Source organism: Solanum dulcamara, chromosome 11 (genome assembly GCF_947179165.1).
Source record: "Solanum dulcamara chromosome 11, daSolDulc1.2, whole genome shotgun sequence".
NCBI classification, from domain to species: Eukaryota; Viridiplantae; Streptophyta; class Magnoliopsida; order Solanales; family Solanaceae; genus Solanum; species Solanum dulcamara.
Genome location: NC_077247.1, coordinates 62,472,696 through 62,496,934, shown reverse-complemented (window position 1 = coordinate 62,496,934; position 24,239 = coordinate 62,472,696). Strand labels below are relative to the sequence as shown.

The 24,239-nt window shown below is 34.0% G+C and overlaps 1 protein-coding gene across 11 annotated transcripts; it reads left to right on the top strand.

Moving 5' to 3' along the window:
- The first annotated feature begins 9,171 nt into the window (after positions 1-9,171).
- On the top strand, positions 9,172-23,909 carry LOC129872122 (transcription factor GTE8). 11 transcript variants are annotated; one of them, XM_055947005.1, is made up of 18 exons: positions 9,172-9,540; positions 13,280-14,555; positions 14,659-14,707; positions 14,806-14,937; positions 15,969-16,036; positions 16,153-16,216; positions 16,615-16,695; positions 16,822-16,937; positions 17,029-17,095; positions 17,201-17,331; positions 17,422-18,169; positions 18,547-18,659; positions 19,549-20,532; positions 20,725-20,838; positions 21,077-21,233; positions 22,529-22,654; positions 22,821-23,055; positions 23,622-23,909. In XM_055947005.1, the coding sequence occupies exons 2-11, from the start codon at positions 13,338-13,340 to the stop codon at positions 17,689-17,691; spliced, it is 2,196 nt and encodes a 731-aa protein (XP_055802980.1). In that variant the 5' UTR covers positions 9,172-9,540; positions 13,280-13,337; the 3' UTR covers positions 17,692-18,169; positions 18,547-18,659; positions 19,549-20,532; positions 20,725-20,838; positions 21,077-21,233; positions 22,529-22,654; positions 22,821-23,055; positions 23,622-23,909. The 11 variants fall into 11 exon arrangements, with proteins under 11 accessions (XP_055802980.1, XP_055802979.1, XP_055802983.1 ...); XM_055947004.1 differs by lacking the exon at positions 23,622-23,909 and having other exon boundaries at positions 19,549-19,626; positions 20,343-20,532; positions 22,821-23,620; XM_055947008.1 differs by lacking the exon at positions 23,622-23,909 and adding an exon at positions 23,279-23,620.
- The last annotated feature ends 330 nt before the right edge of the window (positions 23,910-24,239 follow it).

The window sequence follows — 24,239 nt, the reverse complement described above, 5'->3', positions numbered from 1 at the left end:
CTTTGTAGAACATGCCCTTAAGTTGTGGTGGCACCTTCTTGTCACATAACACACTGGAGGCAAGCCTCCATTTCATCCATCCTGCCCCAATACGGTGTGTGACATCCTCGTCGATCTCTCCGCTGTCTTGCATGATAGAACCAAGGTACTTAAAACTACTTCTCTTTTAGATGGCTTGGTCCCCGAGCCTAACTTCCGCGCCAACCTCTTGAGGTGTCTCACTGAACTTGCACTCTAGGTACTCTGTCTTGGTCTTACTCAGCTTAAACCCCTTAGACTCCAAGGTGCGTCTCCAATCTTCCAGTTTAGCGTTAACTCCGCTATGAGTCTCATCGATGAGGACTATGTCGTCCGCAAAAAGCATACACCATGGCACCTCACCTTGAATTTGTCGCGTCAATCCATCCATCACCAAGGCAAATAGGAACGGGCTAAGAGCTGATCCTTGATGCAACCCCATCATAACTGGGAAGTGTTCTGAATCCCCTCCTACTGTCCTTACCCTGGTTTTGGCACCCTCGTACATGTCCTTGATCACCCTTATGTACGCTACAGGTACACCTTTAGCCTCAAAACATCTCCATAGTATCTCTCGTGGGACTTTATCGTAAGCCTTTTCCAAGTCGATGAACACCATATGCAAGTCTCTCTTCCTCTCCCTATATTGCTCCATTAGTCTCCTCATAAGGTGGATGGCTTCTGTAGTTGAGCGTCCCGGCATAAATCCGAACTGGTTCTCTGAAATAGACACGCCTCTCCTCACCCTCATCTCTACCACTCTTTCCCACACTTTCATAGTATGGCTTAGAAGCTTAATACCTCTATAGTTGTCACAGCTCTGGCTATCCCCTTTATTTTTGTAAAGCGGGATCATGATGCTCGATCTCCATTCTACGGGCATCGTTGCCGTCGTAAAGATGACATTAAATAACCTAGTCAGCCATTCCAAACCTACCGAGCCCGCACTCTTCCAAAATTCTCTAGAGATCTCGTCAGGTCCGGTCGCTCTTCCCCAGCGCATCCTACGAACAACATCCTTAACCTCATCGACCGTAATACTCCTACAACCCCCAAAATCGTGACTCCTTCCTGTATGTTCCAAATCTCCCAACACAATTTTTCTGTCCCCTTTGTCATTCAAAAGTTTATGTGATAAGAATCTTAATTTTATCTCAATAAATATATAGTACAAAGTATCTTGGCATTCTCACTACTATGAAAAATGGAGTTGTGATATCTTAGCTTAAATAACTGAGTAATAGTTAGGGATGGACGTTCTAACCATTCAAATTAAATAGGAAAAAGTTCACTTTGAATTCTCAATTTCAAATTTAAGAGATAGCAATCCAAATTCAAACAATAAAGTTTGGATTAGCTCGACTTCTTAAAATATCATTTCAAACTAATCGATTTGGTTGTTTCAAATTTTTAATTGAACCTATAAATTGGAATTCTTCTTCTTACAAAACTGAATTTTCAATAGTGAATAATATTGAGAAATTATTTTCATCGGTGATCCTAGCTATTTCACTTATGATACTGTTTGTAAAATTCTTACGATTTATTCACCATTCAATTAAATTTTTAGTTCTAGCAGTCCGTTTGAATTTTGTGGGCAATTGTATAAAATTCTGTCATGGTCCCTTCAACTAAATTGCAACATGAATTGGTCCGGAAAAAAAATTAATTATAACTATAGTTGAATGTTACAATAATAATTCATGTAAAAGTTCAGTTATAAACAAATTCAACATTAACAATTTGAAAATTCACTTAATTTTAATATGAATTTGACCAAAATCTACTGAATTTGAATTATGTAACAAAAACTAGTTTAGATGGTATATGTCTCCAATAGTTTAGTAATTCAAGCAAATTCAATGATTTCAACTGATTTTGATTGTGAAATACACTGAATTTGAATGTGAAATGTTCAAAATCTGAAATCTTCAAATTTTGTTCGATGTGAAGTATTTGTATTGGATTCAAATCTTCCAATTTTGATATCAAGCTCCATGTTTGTTTTGTGTGGAGAAAGGCTTGTGTCACATGTTTTTGGTTAAAAGTTATTTTTGTTTAAATATTGTTCATTAAACACATTTGAATTATTCCTCTTTTTTTGAGTTTCATACCTAAATTATTGAGAGCATGAGTTTCATACCTAAATTATCAGGTCCAGTTTGGTTGTTGGTTAGAGTTATGCAGGTATTAGTAATGCAGTGTTTAGTTATACAGGTATTAGTAATGTAGAATTTAGTTATGCAGAATTTAATTATACATGATTTAATAAATTTCTTAAAGATCCTTTCTGAATATTTATAGACAAGTAGATCTGTATTCCATTTTACCTAATTTGCATTTCATTGCATTTTTTGTATCATTTCTGAATATTTTATAGGCTAGTATAGTTGTATTTCATTTAACGTGCTTTGTATTTTATTTCATTTTTATATCTTTTCTGAACTATGATCCAATTTTTTATCATCAGACCATCTTTTTGTTTTATGTATCATTTCTCAAGTTATATTCATTTTCTTTAAGCATGCTTGTTGTGTTTTCCGGATCGATCTCCTTTTTGTAGCCACAAATTTTAACAAACGAATCGCATTTACACAAGAATTGAAGATCCTTAATGGAGGATGAGGAAGAATACTGAATCTCCTTAATGGAGGAAGAGAGAAAACTAATAATTGAATTCACATATTTGAATCTCCTAATAAGTAACGTAATTAATATTTACCATATTTGAAAGATACTCTCCCATAATTTTCTTCAATCAGTTTTTAATTACTTGTATTCTATTAAGTAGAAAACAAAGAAAAAAATACAAAAAGTGTGAAATAGCAAGTCAAATTATTATCATTTTCAATAAATATTAAAATATAGTTAGAGAATCCTATTAAATACTAACATATTGCTGTTTTGAAATTTTCCTTTTTAAAAAGCCTAATACCAATATATTGGGCCTTGAAGTCATCCTTGGTGTGGGTGGGCCAATATGCGGCTGTCTGGCCCATGTGTATTATTTGGTTTTCCCAATCTAGGCCCGTGTAGAGACACAAATTATGATCGTAATTAGAGCCTGGTTGGATTGGCAACAGTTTATAAGTTGTTTTTAATTTTTTTGAGTGTTTTACTAATCAATTTTAAAGTTATTTAATGTCTAAAATAAGTCCAAAAAATAATTGGACATATTTGACTTAGCATCTAAAGCAGCTTTCGCTTTAAGCTTATAAGCTAAGCCAAACAACCACTTAGTCACTACGTCCCATTTTAGCTATTATTTTAAGGAAAAAAATCTCTAAACAATAATATTTTAGCATTTAATAGGCCCTCTTAACTAAACTTTCAATATTTATTGAAAATAATTATATTTTGGTTTGCTATTGGACTGATTTATGTATTTTTTCTTTGATTTAACCTAATTTGAAAGATTTTCTCTAATTTGTAATTTCTTAGTTGTATTCTATTAAGTTAAATCAAAGAAAAAAATACATAAATCAGCTCCATAGAAAATCAAAATATAGCTATTTCAATAAATATTGAAAGTATAGCAAACCAAATTTGTTGTTGTTTTGAATTTTTTTTTATATATTTTAATTTATTTTACACTATTAAGAAAATAATAAATATAGCAGATAATTTATAAGTTGACTTTATTTAATGAAATTATATTAAGGAAAAATTACTTGATTGAATGCTTTTTAAAAATTAATTACTGATTTTAGCGATATTTTTTTATTTATTACCATTTATAGCAATATATAACATTATTATGATAAATCTACACTTGTATTAAAAGTGAATTATTCATACAATATAAATGTATTATAAGTGTTTTAAAATATATATTATGTTTGTGTGGTAAAAAACTAACATAATATATTATAAGTCTATTAAAATATGTGATAAATGTATTATCCATTTATAAAACTTGTATTATATATGTTTTATAAATAGTTCTCTACAATATGTATTAAAACTGTATTATAAATGTATTATAAGTGTTCAGTGAAATTATTTTTTTATTACTATAAATGGTAAATATTTTCTTAATATTGTATATTTATGTAAGTTTCCCTTATATTAATGGGTTCCTCTTAGATATTGTGCATTATTTTTCTAATATTAAAAGTATAGTTAGAAATAGTAATTAAAATTCAGTCTTAAACTTTGAAAGTGATGAGTGGTTTTTAGCTAAAGCTATAATTATATTGACATGGAGAGGGTAACTCCTTTTTTTTTGTATTCTATATATATTTTAATTAGATCTCCATATTGCCTTGATTTAATTAGTTTCTATAGAATTTCGAGTAAAATAAGCTAACACTAGAGTATCAAAACGATAGTTATGTTAAGTTCTCTAACTATTATTATGAACCATATTAAGTAAAGTCTCAGGGATCATAGACATATATCAAATTAATACAAGACAACTTATGATAGTTAAAGACATTAGTCATTATAGAGCCTTTAAAAAAATATGAACTTTTATGTATCAATTACTATCCAATCATATAGAAGACTCGAAGGCAGTAGCTCGACTATTCCAAGAGTTCTAACATCAAAAAGTGAATAAGAATCATAAATCATATTCTGAACTTATGAACGGAATTACCCTAAAGCTCATATCATCCAGCACTTACATCTAAGGCAAGCCAAAAGAAAAAAGGGATAGGCTTTACATACCTTCAATGCTTATCCGTAACACAATACGTATACGCTGCCCGTAGTGTCACAACCTATATTAAGACGTTAAGCACTATGGGTAAGCTATGGAAAGGCATAAAACGTACTTTATCGTTAGTATGTTATTTCTAGATAATTGGAAAGCACCTCCCTTATATTGCTCACTCTCTTCACATCCAAGCCAGCCATATAACAATCAAGTAGCATCAACAATCACACGTTCAAATGCCATGTTCAGACTAGTCAAGACGAGATTCAAGAATACTCCGAACAACCCACATAACATTTGACTTTCGATAATCATCAACACAACGACTACGATGCTATTGAATTACTCCTAATAGGTCACAACCACCACACTATCAAAACGATTTATAACAGCCCAATAATTATAACCATACAATGCATAATCGTAACTATACTTAATCCTTCAATTCAACACAAACCACCACATGTTACAACCAGCCCTTAAAATAATTACAACTCCACCTTGAAATATCAAAGTATTCCATTTTTATTATATAATCAGCCACAACAATAACATCAACAGTAGTTATGATTAATTCCATCATTTCTGGATTAAAGCAGCCCATTATTTACAATCAACATAATACAAATTTTAACTCTTAATCCCTCCATTCAACAAGAACGATAACACACTCAAAACAGCCCACTAATCAAACAAAAATGATTTCAACTCTAACCATCAAATTTCTTCATCCTCATCATATAATCTATGACAACAACAACCAAAATGTTAATTAAAATTGATTCACCATTTCTAAATAAAAACAGGCCGTACATGGCTTCAACAACACTTCAACATCAACGTGCATAATTTCTCACTTGTGATCAAGCCCTTTCCCGGACCACGCGCATAGCGGGAGCTTTTAACATGTTCAAATCCTCTAAAACATGTAGAAAAAGATTAGATCTTACCTTAACAACTTGACTCCTTAATTTGCTGAAATCTGTGGATTAAAATGATAAGTATTCTTGCTGCCCCAATGATCAAAGTCATGTTGCTAATCACCCCAAAATGGTTGGAACACCTTAGAAGCTTAATTTTTGGTATCAAATTTGTGAGCTCAAACTTGCTCAGCCATGGTCGTGAGTTGCCATGGTTGTGTAATATCTATTCTCTTTGCTTCAATTGGATTGTAATTCACCAATTAATTATATAGAAGGTGGGGGAAGGAGGAAGCTGACCGTGCTTTCTAGGTGGTTGCCATAACTCTCTCTTTCTCTATTTGGTGAAGATGAGAGCTTCTCCCTCTTAGTTTACTTTATTAAATCTGAAAAATGAAATATATGACTCATATTTCATGAATTTATATGCCTCCCCTTGGAGTGACATTTCTCCAGCCCTTGACATGTGTCCCATTATCATCCATGTACCATTCAAATTTAGCCACATGTTGTGGGGCTCACATAGTGATCTAATTAACTTAATTAATCTCAATTAATCACTAATCCCACTTAATAATCCAATCCTTGATTTAATCAATTTCTATAGAATTGACTCCGGCGCTAATTTCGTCTTCTCATATATAATTGATTCACTTTTCTTTCTCATTGCTTATAATATAGTTGATGAAAAATAAAGTCCATATGAATTGGTTTCATTTAATTAAATGTATATTCGTATATATGTATAATACTTTTTATTCTATGAAGCTTGTCTTTCTAGCATATTTAAGGGTAGAAAAATGAAAGAAAAATCAATCATCGCATTATATGATTGCTTTCATAGATAAGAATCATAGTTGGTAAAGTTATAAAAAATCTACGAGTAGAAATGTTTCTTTTAATTTCTAAAGTATACTCATTTCGTTTTAATTTATGTTATACTTTTTAGAGTCAATTTGACTAATTTTTAAAATTAATTATTTTAACAGTTCGATTTTCAGTTAACAAACATGAAAATGCTCACTAAACAATTATATGACTTTTTCAACAATTTAGCGCGAATAAGATAGTAATATAGGTTTATAGAATGTTCATAAAATAAAAATAATAGTAACTAACATGAATAAGAACTATACAAGTGCAACACAAATAAAAGAACTAGCATAAAAATGTGAATTGAAGTCTAAATGATAAATTCAGTAACCTATAAGGTATTAATAATAATAAATAATTTTATGTAGGGGTAAAGTAGTAAATTATTACTGTCTTATTGGGTTATCGGTAGGGGTGTGCATTATTTGGAATAAACCAAAAAACCAAACCAAAATAAATCGAATTTTAATTTGAATTGGTTTTTTGGTTTGGTTTCAAATTAAAAATTTACTTTTTTTGGTTTGATTTCAGATTTAGAAAAATAAAAATTGAAAAACGAAAAAAAAATCTAATTATATATATATATATATACTATAATATTTATGTTAAGAATCAAAGTTATAATTAACCAATTTCATCTCCTTTTTTTAGTTATATAATTTTGATTAGGGTTAGTAATTTACTGTATTGGAACTAAGCCCAATTCACCGGCCATTCTTATTTTTTTAAATTATAGGTATTAGATTAAAAATTTTTTAAACTGGAGTTAGTTTCATTGAAAGTTTCATTATGATTTAATTTATATTTTATGTTTGGACATATATTGGTATAATTTAAGTTATTGTGTTTTAAAGTTTTAAATATAACTTAAATTAGAAAGGCGCTTAAGTCATCGATGATTCCTTAAAATTATCTGCATATTTTACTTAGACATTCCAACTAACACTAGTACTTATTGAAAACTTTTAACTATTTAAAAGTTGTTCCTATTAAATATTTTTGATAATCAGCAAAAAAATATGAAGTGTGTAATACACTGACAAAAATGACTAATTAAAAGATGACAAGTGGCACCAGGGCACCAAAAATAATAGAAAAATGATTTTATGTTTCAAATTATTTCAAATACATTTTCTTTATATATTTTTTAATTAAAAAAAGTGAAAATAAAAATGCCATATCCTATCCGTACCCACGCTACCCAACCCCCTTTCTTCTTCATCTTCTTTCCGATCTGTGTATTGAAGCTCTAGGCATGATTTTCTTGCTATTTCCCCAATTGGGTTCCTTTCTTTTTGAGAATTAATCTCACCCATCTTCTCATTGAATTGGTCAAAAAAGTTCCACCAAGAAAATAACCTCAAGCTTCTGTAAAGGTCTGATTTCTATTTTTGCTTCATTTGGGGTCTTCTTCTTCGAGTGGTTTAATGGCATTTTCTTACTTATCACTGTTGGATTGTCTGTCTTTTTCAGCATTGAGTACCATCAAAATGAGCAAAATTTAGTGATAAAGTTGTAGTTTTTGTCTCATTGGGTTTCTGTAAATATGTGATTTTCATTCACATTTTTCTTCTTGAGTGATTTTAGGCACTTCCCATTTTGGATATAGGCTAATTTTCTTCACTCCGATGCCTAAAAATTTTGTTTTCTTCTTTGTTCTTTCTTCATAGAAATTTAATAGTTGATTCAGATTTTTTCTAATAAAGATTGAAAAGAAATCAACAAAATTTAAAAAAGAAAAAAAGTGCTGGAAACAAAATGGAAAAAGCTTGAAAATTAAAATATGGTGAAGAAGATGACTGGTAGGGGGTGGGGTGTTTTTCTTTTTTTGATTAAGTTGTTAATTTCAAAAATATTAAAAAAAATCTTTTAAGTAGTTTATAGTGCCAAATGTCAATGGAGGAAGAAAATTGTAACTCTTTTTTCAGAAAAAAAACAACAAAAATTTTTTTTTCGGATTTTTCACGTGCCCAAAGAAGGTGGAAAACATGATTTTTGTCAAATCAGTATTTTGTATTTAATAGGTACATATTTTAAATAATTTAGGTACCATATATTTAAGAGATTTAATATTATTACTTTTTCTGTAATTTTTAGTTTTTTAGCATGTAAATATAACTTTAACCATGCTATAAATTATTGACATGATTGAATAAGCGAACCGAAAAAAATTAAACGAACCAAATCAATTTTTTTTGATTTAAATTGGATTATACTTTTTCAAAATCGAAAGTCAAAAAATCAAAACCGAATAACACAAAATCGAATGCACAACCCTAGTTATCAATTCATCCTATAATCCAATATTAAAAAATCAATATCGAATCAATAACCCAATTATTTATTTATAAAATTATTAAAAATTTATTAAACCTATAACCCAATAATAATAATTCAATAATATTTTTTTAATTTGATTTATCGATCGATTTAATTTTTGCACACCCCTAATCCTAATAGATTGAGATTTTTTAATTTGCATATACCTAATTTACAAAAATCATTAAATTAAGGATCCAGATCTTAGTACTGAAGTACCCTTCCACCTCATCCGTCAGATCCAGCTCTTTAGTACGGAAGTACATAATAATATCATCCGTTGGATTAGCCGCCACAAATTTAACGGTTGAGATTTAGCACAAAGTCCTTATAAAAGTCAAACAATTCTCTCTATTTAAAGAAGTTAGCGTTTCGAGAAACCTGTATTCTTTACTCTTAACAGAAAAAAAAAAAAGAAGCAAAAAAAGAAAAAGAAAAAAAAAAGTCATCTGCTCTTTCTAGTATTCTGAAGACGAAGTGATGCTTCGAGGCTTTCAGATTCCCCTGTGATCTCTGCGGTTTGCCTATAATTTCTGAATTTTCATTGGAAGGTTCGCAAGAATTGCACTAGAGACGCTGTTTGGAGATGAAATTGGGCTAAATTCATCAATTCTAGGGTTTGCTGTTTTTGATATTTCCGAAAACTTTTCCTGCTTCTCCTTCTTGAATTTTCCTCTTTATTTCTTCGAATCATTTAGTATTGGTGTAATTGGGCGTTGCCGCTGGGGATCGGGAGCTGATTAAGCGAAGGTAATTCATATTACCAAGCGAATCTTGTTAACTACTTTTAGTTTTCCTATGGCGAGTTCACTCAAATTAAAGCTGTGAAAATAATGAGGACTCTGTGTAATTGGCTTTGTTCTTGAATGAATTATGCATATTGATTAGGTGTATATATATTCAATTTTTGTATTACCCATATGTTAGAGCTTTACATGATGAAGTTGTTATAATTCTGAGTAAGGTTTCATTTACCATGGAATTAATGCGAACATAGTGAGCGAAAGAAAAACTATTGGTCTTGAATGTACTTGCAATTTAATATTAATTATCTTGATTAGTGAAGAATAACTAGTTTCCTCCACCAATCATGAGCTTGGGGATTCACAATTGAAAACATAGCTGAAGTACTACCTCGCATCACAATTCCGAGCAGCCAATGTGTGATAGTGGTTGTGGCAGCATCCATCAATTATGTGTGGAAGAATCTAAAATTTCAATAGAGATAGGTCTCAAAAGGAGGAATGCTCTCCCTTGGAGGTATGTGGATTCTGGAGGACCTGAGCTCCCATTAAGGCTAGACATGACCCTGAAAATATCGACCTTGACCTTGAATAGGAGGTTGCCAAAAAACAATGATAATGGGCTGTTATCCCTAAGTTCTCAGAAGGACTTGATAAACGTATGAAGCTACCAGACCAGGGTCAATAGTCTGGCTATTCTTCTTAGAACCAATATTTTTTTAAATGGAATTTGTATCTCAAAACTCAGTGAAAATGGGGTTGCCCCTCTACCTGTCTCGACTTGAAAACTAGACTTGGTTCAGCAACCAGGTTGGAACTCATGACAAGTGCCTGCAATACATCTCGTGCAGTATTGTTAAACCAAACTCCTAGATGCTTATAAACCAAATCCCTAAGCCCTTGGGGCTCATTTTCCTTACATGGATAAATGAAGACGAGGTAATAGCATAAAAGTTTTTTTTTTTTAAAAAAGGGTAATGACAAAATATGGAAGTTTAGAAATTTATCTTCATTCCTAACTTCCACAATGAATACATACTGTTCTTTGAGCGCTTCAACACTCCATTGCTTTCCCTGCGCCTTCAGTTCTACCTTGACCTCAAAGCTTGAAATTGGGAAATGGGGGATGAAAAAAAGATGGAAATTGGAATCCTCCAATGTAGCCAGGGGCGAATTTATAGGGAAAATTTGGGGCACGTTACCCCGTGGTCTCCCCGTAATACCAAGTATGTTATGTATATATTTTCTAAAATTTAGTATAATATTATCTGCTGACGCCCATGCTGCAAGAAGACTAAATGGTTCACTTGGTTGAAGGTTGAGTTATTTATTTAGAGGACTAGAGATCAATTGCCACTAAATGCATTTTTCCCGTCTTTTTTAGTGGTGCACCCATGTTCTAGATACCCTAGATTCACCACTCAATGTAGCTCTCTGTTAACCAGACTTGCATTGTTGCAGCATATTCCTTGTTGACAAATCTTGATTGAGTATGTCTATGGGCTTCACTTATGGATGTCCATTAGAAGCACACACTGTTAGCTCACTTATAAGAAAAAAGAAAATGCAGAGTATTAGCTCGAGTATAGCAACAATGGGATCACCGATCTCCTTTTGAAGTTGTGATGCATGAAAGACCATATGTGTTTTGGATTTCAACAGTATTTGAAGCTCGTAGTAGCTGTGATAAAGTCCAAGGTACTTTGGGTAGTTTAAGGGTCCTTCTGATAGCTACCGATGTCTGCCTATTGGGTTGTAATCTAAGCAGATGGCTCCTAATTATTCCTTTGAGCAGAGTTGTGGACATTCATTTATCTCATATAGGTCTTTAGGCAGCTGTCGACTTCCTTGGGCTATCCATCTATTTGTGAAGGGTAGAACAAGTGTTGTTGTTTGACCTGCATTCGATAAAAAGGTTCCTTTTGAAAAGATCTTGTCTGCAGGGATGATGTTGTGAGTAGTCCATGCAGGTTATTGTCTGAGAATATTCTAGCAACTTGGAAAACAGTGAAGAGTGTGTCAATGAGAAAATACGAGCATGTATGCTATGACAATCTACAATCACAAAGATGGTGTTACCCTCTGACTTGGCCGCCCCTTTGTTAAATCCATGACTACGTACTCCTCTGCTTTCTCTAGAATTGGCAGGGCTTGTAGAAACCTAGGTATGCCACATCCTCTTATCACGAACTTGAACCTATTTTCTGCCTTCCTCGACTAATGAAGGACACTAAATGCTTCTCTATTCCTTCTTAATGGCTAGGATATACAGGTGCCCTTCTGATGAATCCTGTATCAAATAGCATTCCCTGGACCATGATACCTAACAAAACATATTTTGCAAGGAGCGGTTATAGTTAAATGTTATGAAAAGAGAAATAATGTAGAAAAGCAACAAGTACTTGCTGGGGCTTTTTGTGCGAAGAACAATTGAAGCACGAGTTTTAGCGATGTAATGGGTAGACTAGATGCTAATTTCTAATTTAGCTTAGTAACTAACCTGCACTTATTAGATTTCTTGTTTTAGTCCTAATGATCATCATTCTAGGAGCAAGTGATATCATAATCCTGATCACCATCATAATTATCCTAACAGTATTTTTAATAAATAATACATCCACAAAGGAAATCACATCTTAACCATGAAATATGATCCATGTGAGCATCTTCATAAATAAAAAGCTGAAAATGGTAGGTTGTGTCTCTTGGCTCTCTCCCTTCTGCACATTTGAAGCAGTTGAGCGGAGACCATTCAGTCTTCTATATTCAGGTGTGATTATTGGAGAGAGTCAAGCTTATACTCCTGCCAACAAAGGATCTGCCTTATTTATCATCAAAGTTCCTTGAGAAACTATGATCCAAGCAGGAGGAGAGCTTTCAGCACTCCCATTAGCCTCCATCTTAATAAGCAGAGTAGTCCATTCCGTGATAAACATCTTCTTCCGATTTCCTTCCAAAATGTCCTGAACCAGCACAACGGCAAAAGAGAGCAGACAACTAAATGGAGTTGATTTCTCAGATGGTCACTTAACTAATAGTTATTATCTCAGAAAGTCACTTTCTTTGATGAAAAAAAATGGAATCAAGAGGAAAGGTGATTTATGAGATAATAACTATTAGTTGAGTGACCATGATATGAGAAATCAACCCCAACTAAATTATAGTGAGCAGTTTCCAGCAGCTTGGACCTCTTCTTTCTCTCAATCACAAAAGCTTGAAATTTTAATTCAAGCCTTTCATGGTTGATTTGTTTGAGTTTCGGGTTTTTTGCCCCGGTTAATATTTAGAAGCTCCAGTGCTAATTTGCAATGAGAGCTCAAAGATCAAATAAATTACAAGAGAAGTAAATGACTTTTGAGAACAAAATTGAACAAACCAAGTAGCAAAGGGAGAGAAAAAATAATAAGAGTGCTCAATTAATTTCATTCATGCACAACATATTGTGCAAATAAGGATTTAAAAGTGATAAAGGTTATGTAACTACCTCACAGCACACTGATATCACATGGGACAGCTAGCAATGAGGTTATAAGAGGAAAGATGAAATTTTGTTAACTGGGAGTCTGGGACTAAACCGTAAAACTGAAAATTTCTGAATTGAACTTTATTCGAAATGTTTTAATAGTTACATTCTACCCGTGGAGATCTTCTTATATATCCTAGGAATTCCTGCCAATGTAGCTCTTTTGTTTTTTATGGCTGGTTTCTGGATTGACTTCCTGAGAATATCTGTTCTTTTGTGATAGGTTGGAGAAAATCCATTTTTTGCTGAGGCCAAGTAGTACCTATTCTGCAGGCTGGTGGATGGCCAGGAAAGATAAGTTGCGTGGAGGTAGTTCCACTGGTTTTGCCGCTAATTATGGATCGGAGGGCTCTGGCAGTTCAGGGAGATTCGATGCTAGAATTGCTGCTTCAGGACATTCAATTGCTCCTCAGCAGAGATGGATAAATATAAATTCTTCTTCACATGATGGTTTTGCTGTGCCCATCCAAGTTATACCGTTATTCAAGCTGTCACCATCTGAGAGGAAAAACTTGGTTCTGCAGTTGAGATCTGATCTTGAACAAATTAGAATTCTTCAGAAGAAAGTTGAGTTTAATAGGACAAGTGTAGTTGCAGTTTCATCTTCTAGTGATATTGTTAGCTGTAGCAATGCACAGAAAGGGCTTCCTTTATCAATCAAGAAGAAATCTGCAGGAAACCCTGGGTTTGGAAAAAAGTCAAACCCTCTTGCTCAGAAGACACGAGGCCTAAGCAGGGAGGTGTCAGGCAGGTTTAAATCTGTTAAGCCTGCTTCAGTACCATCCAGTTCAAATGCAACATTGATGAAACAGTGTGAGAACTTGTTGAAAAAATTGTTGTCGCATCAGCATGCTGGTGTGTTTAATGAACCTGTTGACATAGTTAAATTGAATATTCCCGACTATTTCACTGTCATTAAACACCCAATGGATTTGGGGACGATAAAGAAGAGGCTGACTTCAGGTGCTTACTCGAGTCCACTGGAGTTTCTTGCTGATGTGAGACTGACGTTTTCTAATGCATTGACCTACAACCCCCCTGGTAATATTGTCAATTTCATGGCTGGTGAGATGAGCAAATTTTTTGAACTGAGATGGAAAACTATTGAGAAAAAGCTGCCTGCAAACCATGCTGAATTAGTGGAAGAAAAATCAGGCTTGCATGAAGAAAATGGAACTGCTTCAAAGAAGAGGAGATTGTCTCCATCGCAGCATGTAGTTATGCCAGAACCTCCTAAATGCAAGATGACTGATGAAGAGAAACATAAACTAGGTGGTGAACTAGAAGCTTCACTTGGTGATCTGCCTGACAACATCATTGAGTTTTTAAAGGAACAGAGTTCAAATGGAATGTCAACTGGAGAAGATGGAGAAGATGACATTGAGATCGACATTGATGTTCTCTCCGATGATACTTTGTTCAGGTTACGGGAGCTTCTAGATAAGTTTTTGCAAGAGAAACAAAAAGGCAATGCAAAAGCTGAACCTTGTGAGATAGAGGTAGTTTACAATCAAATAATACATCTTCAGATACAATGTAGAATGGACTCTCCACCAGTGTTTGATGTTAATGAATTATTGTTTTCTCTTATCGTTTTTTCAGCTGCCAAATGAATTGGGGCTTAGTAATTCATCCATGCATCTAGAAGGAGGTTCTTACTCACTCTTTTGATTTCATGCGCGCTATATGTTGTTTGGTGATAGATTTCAAACTTCAACGATTTTCCTTCTAAATACTGGAAATATACAGATAATGACCATGCTGACGAGGAGGTTGATATTGGTGGAAATGAGCCTCCTGTCTCCAGTTATCCTTCACTTGAGATTGAAAAAGATACAGATCCCAAAAGAGATGAACGTATAAATACAGGGGGTCCAAATGGTAATTCAGATTGGTTGTTGACTCATTGATACTCTTCGCTTTGTTTCTGTTGGACATTCTTGTAGTGCATCCTACTTGTTCAATAATCTGCTTTCTGGTGACTTATCCCATTCATAGCATGTCTTCCTTGTCTTATCTTCTAGGGCTGGTAAGATGAATTTTAAAGCCATCAAGTCATGGGACTATTTATTACCATCTTGGGGGATGTGCTCTTCTTCCTTCAAATTTTTATTTACTGGAAATCTTTAACATTCTAAATTGTTGTAGTTTGATGAATCTTGTACATTCTGAATTGTTCTTTTTAAAATAACCTAAACTATTTTATTTCAAATTTTCTGTTGTTGATCTAATATCTCCTTTCCTAGTTCTTCACTGCTCTACACAGTGAGCATTCTTAATTACATGAGTTTCAAACTTAAATTTGGATGAATAATCCGTTTATTTAGTTTTATCTTTTTTCCCACCTTCAGAAGAATAAAGCATAGGCATTTCTACTAGTGTTAGAATTTTCTGAAAGGGAACTATTTCGGTCGCTGCATCGTTAATACTTTTGGAGAAATCTACTAAGCCAAGCTTGTCATAATCAACACTACTTGCTCAGAACACCTATTACTTACTTTCTCTTTCCTTTTCTTTTGAGTACCCGTCAATTTCCAGTCAAGTGGTTTGCCAATTTACTAACGACCCTGGCTGCTAATGTTGCATGATTGCTAAAAAAGGGGATGCTTGTGGCCCCGCATTTACTGCATTCATGAAGTTCATAGATTTTTCTCTACATTTAGCTTGAAGTTATGATCATCGTTTGTACTGTGCTTCTTGAATTGAATTTATTCTTTATTTTATTTTTAATCTATTTATATGATAAAATACTTGGTGTTCCAAATATTGTGTCCATCCATACAAGTGTAGTGTTATCTCTCAATATAAAGCTACTTGTAACTGTTGTTTTAGTAGGGATTGCTTTACTCATTGTTAGAACTTAGAATTTCCAATGCTGTCTTAACTTGTTCTTGCATCTCCCTTCCATCCAGATTCAGATTCTAGGAGCTCTTCTGATGATGAGTCTGAAACTCAAAGAACATCTGATCATGCTGAGAAGGTGAAGAGAGATCACAATAGTATCTAAATAAACCGTCATGGTGTTTATTGCCATCGGACCTGCTATAGAGTATTTGGAAACCTAACACATCTTTTTGTGCCGGTGTTTGACCACAGGATCACAGTTCACCAGTAAAGGCAGATGGAAAGGAAGTTGGCAATAGTTTAGCTGATGGAAATCGTGAGTTCTTTTCTGATTATGATTTCTTGATAAGTATTTCTCTTCTGATTTACTATAGTAGAGAATTCTGTTGATGGTTATCCTTTTATTTGAAACTGAGCACTTATCTGAAATGTAGGAAGTGCATAATTCTGCGGAATACCTTTAAGGTTTGTGAAGTGTGGTGATTAGTGGTTTCGTGGAATGGTTTTAGGGGATCTATTTTCTCCTGAATAGAGCTTGTATAGAGCTGAAAGAGAGCTAACCCATCTAAGCGAATATACCTCAGGAATCAAGCGTTAGGTTATTAAATATTTTAGCTCTGTCTGGTGGTCAGAGATCCTGTAGTCAAGTTGTTTTGTTATGTCTATCCCTAGACGTCATAGATGTTGCTATTTCACTCCTTGTTTAATCTCCAGAGTCTATCAGCGGCATGGACCAGCTGGAACAAAGTTCTCAGCAAATGCCATTCTCTGTTGAGTCAGAAGCATATCAAGATGGTGAGTTGAGAAGTGAAAAGTTTTTTTCTGTATTTATTGTTAAAGATAAAAGGTAACGTAAAATGAAATTGGTTTATTTCCTTTTGCCTCTATTAATTTGTGGGTTCATGTGTTGTATTACATTAGAGGAGAGTGAGTTTAGTGAGAGGAGGGTCTCCCCTGGAAAGCTCTATAGGGCTGCTCTCCTGAAGAACAGATTTGCGGATACAATTTTAAAAGCTCGAGAGAAGACACTTGTTGAGGTGAGTATCTTTTGCTTGTTATAGGCATGCTACTGCCTTTCTCGTTTATTTTGACCAGCGTGTTGTTCCATCCTGTAATTTTGCTATAAAGGTTGAGAAGGGCGATCCGGAGAAACTTCGTCGTGAAAGGGAGGAACTTGAGATGCAGAGGAGGAAAGGTACCCCCCCTCCTCCCCCCCCCCCAAACTCCCAAATATTCAACTTGGAAGAAAAATCTTTTTTATGTGAATTGGAAGCCTGATAATGTTAATTTCCATGATCAGCAAAAGCTAAGCTGCAAGCAGAAGCCAAAGCTGCTGAAGAAGCTCAAAGACGTGCAGAAGTGGAAGCTGCAGCTGAGGTTAAGAGGAGGAGAGAGCTCGATAGAGAAGCAGCAAGACAGGCATTACTCCAGGTGAGTAGAAAATATATCATGTCGTAAAAGGTCAAGTGCTTCATGTACTTCAGCTAAAATATCAAACGGAACTTCCATTGGTTTGTGCAGATGGAAAAGACCGTAGAGATTAATGAAAATTCAAAGTTTCTTGAGGATTTGGAGATGCTGACTGCAGTCCCTTCTGAGCAGTTACACAGCTCGGTAGATGAGACCAGTCCGGATCATTCCCAGGATGGGTTAGGTAGCTTCAAATTTGGAGGCAGTAATCCCTTGGAGCAACTTGGGTTGTACATGAAGGTGGATGATGATGAGGAAGAATGTGAACCGGCTACTGTCCCAAGTGATCCTATTGATGTTGAGGAAGGTGAAATTGATTAAGCTATTACCCTCTGCCACACCGTGTTGCTGTATCATAGTTTTCAGAAATATGTAATAGGTCTTAACGAACATGAATCCCTCTTCCACATTGAAAGCCAAAAACAAAATTAGAAAAAAAAGAAGAAGAAGAACAGAACAAGCAAATATGGGAAGTGTTGATTTGGCATTTCAGTTTGTAATTGGATGTGAGAAAAGAAGAAAAAAGAATTGTGTGGAAGTCCTCTGCTGTTTCACCTTTACTGATTTTCAGCTTTGCATTTTAATAGCCTATTATATAGAAATGTGAAGCCTGGACGACCAAGGGCAATATCGTCATTTTGCGCCTCCACAAAAAAATCTTCTTTGTACGATTCTCTCAAACTCGCTTCAGCTCTTTTCATAATTCTAGAACTAAGATCTTTCTTCTAGAACAATCAGTGCTTTTCGATAAACATGGACTCTCTTCGCTTTACTCATCGTCTGGGCTTGCAGTTTTTTGGTAAGTTTTTAATGATTTTTGTAGTTTTTGTTAAGCTATCTTAATGTTTGCCCTAATTGTCTTCTGGTTCATTCACAAATTTCATGGCTGATTGCTCTTCAATGTTCTTCAGCACTGAATTCCTTCTTTTAGCTTATCTTTTTCGGCCTTAATCAATCCCTTTTCCATGCTTTTTATTTTTCTTCGGACTTCAAGGATTACTCTTTCAATTTCCTCCATCTCCATGTGTTTTCTCTCCCTCACTCATTCTTTCAATTCGACATTGAATTCTTACCTTACAACACTTGACGACTCCTAATTCAAACTGTGATTTATAGAAATACATGTGTCTGTCGATTTAGCACTAAGATTTTGGGGCTATTTTTTTGGACCTGAAGGGAAGAACCATGGAGATACATAACACAGTTAAAGTACCATCATCCACATGACATTGTTCGCGTGCAAGCATTCATGGTTACATGATTCTCAACGCACTGTTAATGCTTGGCAGGTTTGACAACTTTATCTTAATGTCATTTTAGAGCAAGTCATTAAGGTTTGAAATGCCTCTTTTATTGTTTTGAATTTCAATTAGAAAAGTTTATGTGGATTGATTTATACGAAGGAAGAGTATTGTGGTAATGGGAATATGTGGTTCTTTAAGATTGTGATGTTTATCTGCCTCTGCTTTCAGTTGTCTCGTGCAAGATCATATGTTGTTATACTTGTGCTTTTATACATCATTATTATGTGTGACTACATATAGTATAATCAAGGAGTTGCTTTTCATATAGTATTTGAAGCTGTCAAAGTCTACTTTTTTATCCAAATGAAATAGGAAAGGAGGTCGTTATTTCTGGTTTAACATCAAAAGCAGAATATCCAATAAGCAAATCAAGTATAAAAAGACAAGTTCCATGATATTAATACAAGTTTCTTGTTCATCAATAATAATGATACAGATTTTCTTATGTTGAGCAAAATTGCTTGAAAATCACTATACAGAAATCCTTGAAGCAAAAGTCTTGTCAAGAATAAGAGTTAAATGTGCTTGTTTTTCTTTATTATGTAAACTATTTAGCATAAAGGAGGATAGTAATGTTTTGTGTGTGTGTTTATTCAGATTGATCTACATAGTGGATTTAGCAAAAAATTGTGAATTTTAGACTATAATATATTTGACTTATCTAAACTGTGAACTCTACTATTAAAGGTTATTGACTTTTGCAAGTGTTCATTATTTAATTACATAAATAGCACTAATTATCTTCTTGTTGAGATGACCAAGAAGGTAATCCATTATTTTGTCATTTGTAGAAGTACTTTATACAATTGTAGAAGTACTTTAGACAATGACACTTTTTATCTAAAAATTTAGCAAATTGTAATTGATGTGGTAGGTAAAGTTAATGATCCTGACTCAGAGCATGACTACGTATGATAAGACCATCTCCAACCCATCTCTATTATGCTCGCTGGTTAGTGAAGTTGGAGTCCTGACTAATCTTCACCAAGCTGTTCTTTGCTTTCAGTTTTCAAATATAACTCCTAATAACATGTCGAAGTGTATTTTGTCGTAGACTTCATTGAGAGTGGAATATGTTTGAGAAATTTGTAGAATTCGGTTTCGCGTTGCTTTTATCCTCTTCTATGAAATGCTGATGTTTCTCCTAATATTAAAGCTGTTCTTTTTGATGGAGTGAAGGATACACTAAAATCGCCTCCACCAGAAAATCAGACCATAAAGAAATAAGCGCTATAGTTATTACCACGTGCTGTGGTTGCTCCGGATATGTAGCCTTTAAGAACGACACATCAGGGAACCCCTTGGCAGGTTTCTACGAGCTGTTTTGGCTTGTTTTGCCAATGCCTGCATAGTCCTTCATCTGGTTGGAGGGTATCAGATAAAATTAAAATTTGAGTATTTTCCTTCCCCCCTTTACTTAGTTTATGAAAATTTTAACTTTAACACAGAGAAAGTGCTCGTTTCCTTAGGTATGTAGCCAGCCAATAGTCACATTTGTTGAAAAATGGGCAACTAAGAAGTACCCTGAGAACAGATTCTTAAAAGTTCTACACCATTAAACATCCGGCATTGCCAGCTCTTCAGTTGAACCTATTCTGGTTATGTTTTCGGACTCTATATGTTATATCGACAAAAATAATAGCAACGGCATTTCCTTATTTCAATCAGGTATTAGGAATCTTGGGAGCATTGAACTTTTGGCGTATGACCATATATTTTCCAGTGGAAATGTACATTGTGCAAGGAAATATTGGAGCTTGGAAAATAAATAAAGGATACTTCTTGAAGGGTTCATTATGATCTGCTTGATTGAGTATCTCAGAGAATATTTAATAGTTATTCTGAAAAGAGTCATAAGGTACATGGTGATCTTCTTTTCACGTTTTGCTTTGATCCAATGTTCTCTTCAATTATTTCTTTTCATCGTTTGCTTACTATTTTCATTGTTTTCTTTAGAATTTCTCTGATACTCCTGCATCCATCCATGTCTTCTACCGTTTCTTCATCTGAGTGTCTTTTTAATTATTTATTTATTTATTTTTGCCTGCAGGTGATTGATAAAGTGAACTCATTTAATCTAGATTTTGGACTTGAAATCGATTTTCGCCTACTAGGTATTCTCGAATATTCAGCAGCGCAAGAAAGGCTATTCGATAATCACAAGGTTTGGTTTAAATAGAGATTCCAGCATTGTTTTTCTTACTTTGGGCCCATTATTCTTCAGTAGCTCAGTGATAGATTGGAGTAGAGCATTCAGTTGTTAACAAATCGATCGCAAGTTCAAATCCTTTTTGATATCTTATATAACTAAAATTTTGATTGTTTTGGGAGATGAAATGTAATTTATTTGAATATTTGTTCACTGACGTGAGAATTGAGCATCCTTATCTATACTTATTCAGGTTGAGGTGCTCATCGAGAAGGTTGCTCTCAGAAAAATATCTATTAGTATGCAAATTGCAGAAACATAGTGTTGACTGATGACACTTGTAATGAAGCCCGAAGGAGAACTCTGGCTGAAGGCCTGGATTGATTGCAATTTGGCCTTAAACAGAGGAGGTAAATTGAGTGCATATCATTTAGAATCTGAAAAATCATTTTAACATGTAAGGAGCATATGAAAAATCGATGCAGCTTTTTGTTGCATGTCAATACTTCTCTTGCTATCCCTTATAACCTTGGGTAAAAATAAAACTATATGCCTTTGATTCTTTTTTTGTGTGTGCTTCTTCTAGACCTCTTTATGTATAATTTTTTTAATAACTCTTTTTAGTTTATATTTGAAGTCAAATTTACTTCAAGCTACAGTTTGTGAATCCATACACAATATGGTTTTTAGACATCAGTCTTAAGCCAGCAATGATGAATATAAAGATCGATAGCATTGATAAATAGTTTCAGTGAAACCATAATTAATGTAACATGTGTACTTAAAGAACCAATTGAAGTTCAGTGTGATCTATGTTATTGTTTCGACAACAATCATAATGTCATGTTAGTTTTTCAAATCCAATTAGTTATCGAGAATATTGATAAACTTCTATGAATGATTTTGGCCTTGGAAACAACCTCTGGCAGAAATGCAAGGTAAGACTGCGTACAATAGATTCTTGTGGTCGGGTCCTTCCCCGGACCCTGCGCATAGCGGGAGCTTTAGTGCACCGGGCTGCCCTTTTTTTCTATTAATGATTTTGCCTCAATTCTTGCCTTTATGCAAGGGTACAACAAACTACAGCAGTTTCTTTCTAATGTACTACATTCTACCACATTATCGTAGTTGAGTCCAATATAATCAAATGAGTTGAAGTATATATACTAAAAGTGTGCTTCAATTGAGCTTTGCTAATTTTGACCTCGCTTTTCTTTCTTTCATTTTCCTAAGTCCTCAGGTAAGCTTCATGCCAGTTTGACTAAGGTAAGGGGGGAAGACCTCATTTCGTCATTCATATCTATTCGTCGTAGCACTGTTTCGGTGATTCAATCCGACATTTCATTTCCCCCTTTATCATTTGATTTTTCTCATCTAAGAGCTGATCTTGCAAAAGGAGTACAGTGCGATAACAAGCGATTTGTGATCAATAAAAAGTACCACCGAATTCTGTACCCATCAGTCTTGTATCCTCACCTTAGACAGTTTCACTTGGTTATGAAAGAAAGGCTTTATCCCTAGCGGTAAGGTCTACAGCACATATGTTATGTAACATTGCGTGTAATATTTCATTTTATATTAAAGTACTATCTATGTAGAAGATCTCATTTAGAAGCATATGGTGAAATTCTTTTCGTTATTCTTGACATAGACAAACAAATCATGTGGTTCTCATTTCCCTTATTCAATTGTGTCTATTCATCAGTTTTACAGGTCAGAGTACCTTCTTCTTCATTTTTCAGCCGCTACACCAAAACAGATTAAAAAAACTATAAAATTGGGTGACGTCACCCATGATGAAGTGAAAACCATTGGCAACTGCTCTTTTCGTGTATGTACACTGGTATTCTTTATCAACTCCCCTATAACACTTGACATTTTTCTATACATGGCCCTAGATATTGGATATATTACTGAAATGCTTCTTAAATTGCTGAAATGCATACTCATAAGGTGATATTCCAACTAATTGAAGGATTGTATTGATTTAATTGCAGGAACTAAATTCTTTGTGGTATGTGAACCTGGAATGCTGCATATGGAGCCCCTCTTGAAGTATATCTACGAATTATACACTGATTACGTCTTGAAGAATCCTTTCTACGAAATGGAAATGCCAATTCAGTGTGAGCTCTTTGACATAAATTTATCACAGGCAGTTCAGAAAGATCGTGTCGCCTTATTGTGGAGATGAGCTTCTCAGCCATAAGTTGTTGGTTGATCTATAATTTGGTAAGTTTGCTGACAGGTCCAAATATGACATCTGGAGTGTGATTTTTTCTTTGTTGTTTCGGGATAATGGCTTGTAAGGTAAAATTTTGAGAAAGCATTTTTTGTGCACGATCATCAACTTGTCGTGGCTGATTTTAATGTCGTTGAGTTACACACACTGCTCTTATCTATAGAGGAATTTCATCTTACCTAAATATCCTAAGCATCTGTATAGCTGTTGCAGGTCATAAGCTGCTGCTATAGCAGAAAAGTTTAAAACTCAAAAAGGAAACAAGATTGAAAAGCGTTGTATTTGCCGACACACTATGGAGTATATGTCTAATTTCCATTTGTGCTGTTCCAACATATGTCCATAGACTACATAATTATCACTTATAAGTTGCAAATAGTACAAAAACTTTGGCTTAATTTCTAGTTTCTATTTTTTTAGTTGATTGATTTTTATTTTTATTTTTATTTTTGGTTTTTGAAGGTACTTCAAAACAACTCTACTTTCTATTCTTTTAGTTGATAGATTAATCAAGATGTATTTGAAAATTTAAATAATTCATGTGTTTTTTTTCCAGGTATTATGTCTAATGTTCAAATGACTCCATTGGACAATGTACTTTATGTCTTCTACGTATTATGGATAACAATGTCATATCAAGCACAATAAATGTACATAGAGGTCTTTCTATTAGGTATTTATTTGTCAAATCACAAATCAGGCCAACAACCTCGGAGTTGTTTGTCTCGAGCGTTTTGACATGCTTTTCCATTTTATATTATTGATGAGAATTATGATGTAACAATTTGGAAGGAGCTAGCATAATGATGTATCTAGTATTTAATCACAAGGATTCAATTTGTTAGGAGACTACAAAATTTGGTAAAAGGTGGGGACCCAACGGCCAAGATAGAATGTTCAAATTAGAACTAAATTAAAGTTATTAAAACGTTAATACGACAACTTAGTTTTTAGCGCGTGAGATAAATATTTAAGTATCATCTTATTGAGGCAATTATGGAATTAGATTTTCTATATTTAGTTGTGCATGAGATCGAAAGAAATGTAATTTTTTTTATTTATAAATATTGAAAAATTATCAGCTTTAACTTTACGCATAACTAATTTAGTAATGTCATCTTAACGTTGAACGTTGCCTTGCTGAGGCGGATAAAACTCACATAAGTAGAAAGGA

Coding starts and splice junctions, on each gene's coding strand:
- LOC129872122 (XM_055947005.1), top strand. CDS start 13,338: ATGGCCAGGAAAGATAAGTTGCGTGGAGGTAGTTCCACTGGTTTTGCC. Junction 16,037..16,152: donor CATCTGATCATGCTGAGAAG/GTGAAGAGAGAT, acceptor GTTTGACCACAG/GATCACAGTTCACCAGTAAA. Junction 17,096..17,200: donor TGAGATGCAGAGGAGGAAAG/GTACCCCCCCTC, acceptor TTCCATGATCAG/CAAAAGCTAAGCTGCAAGCA.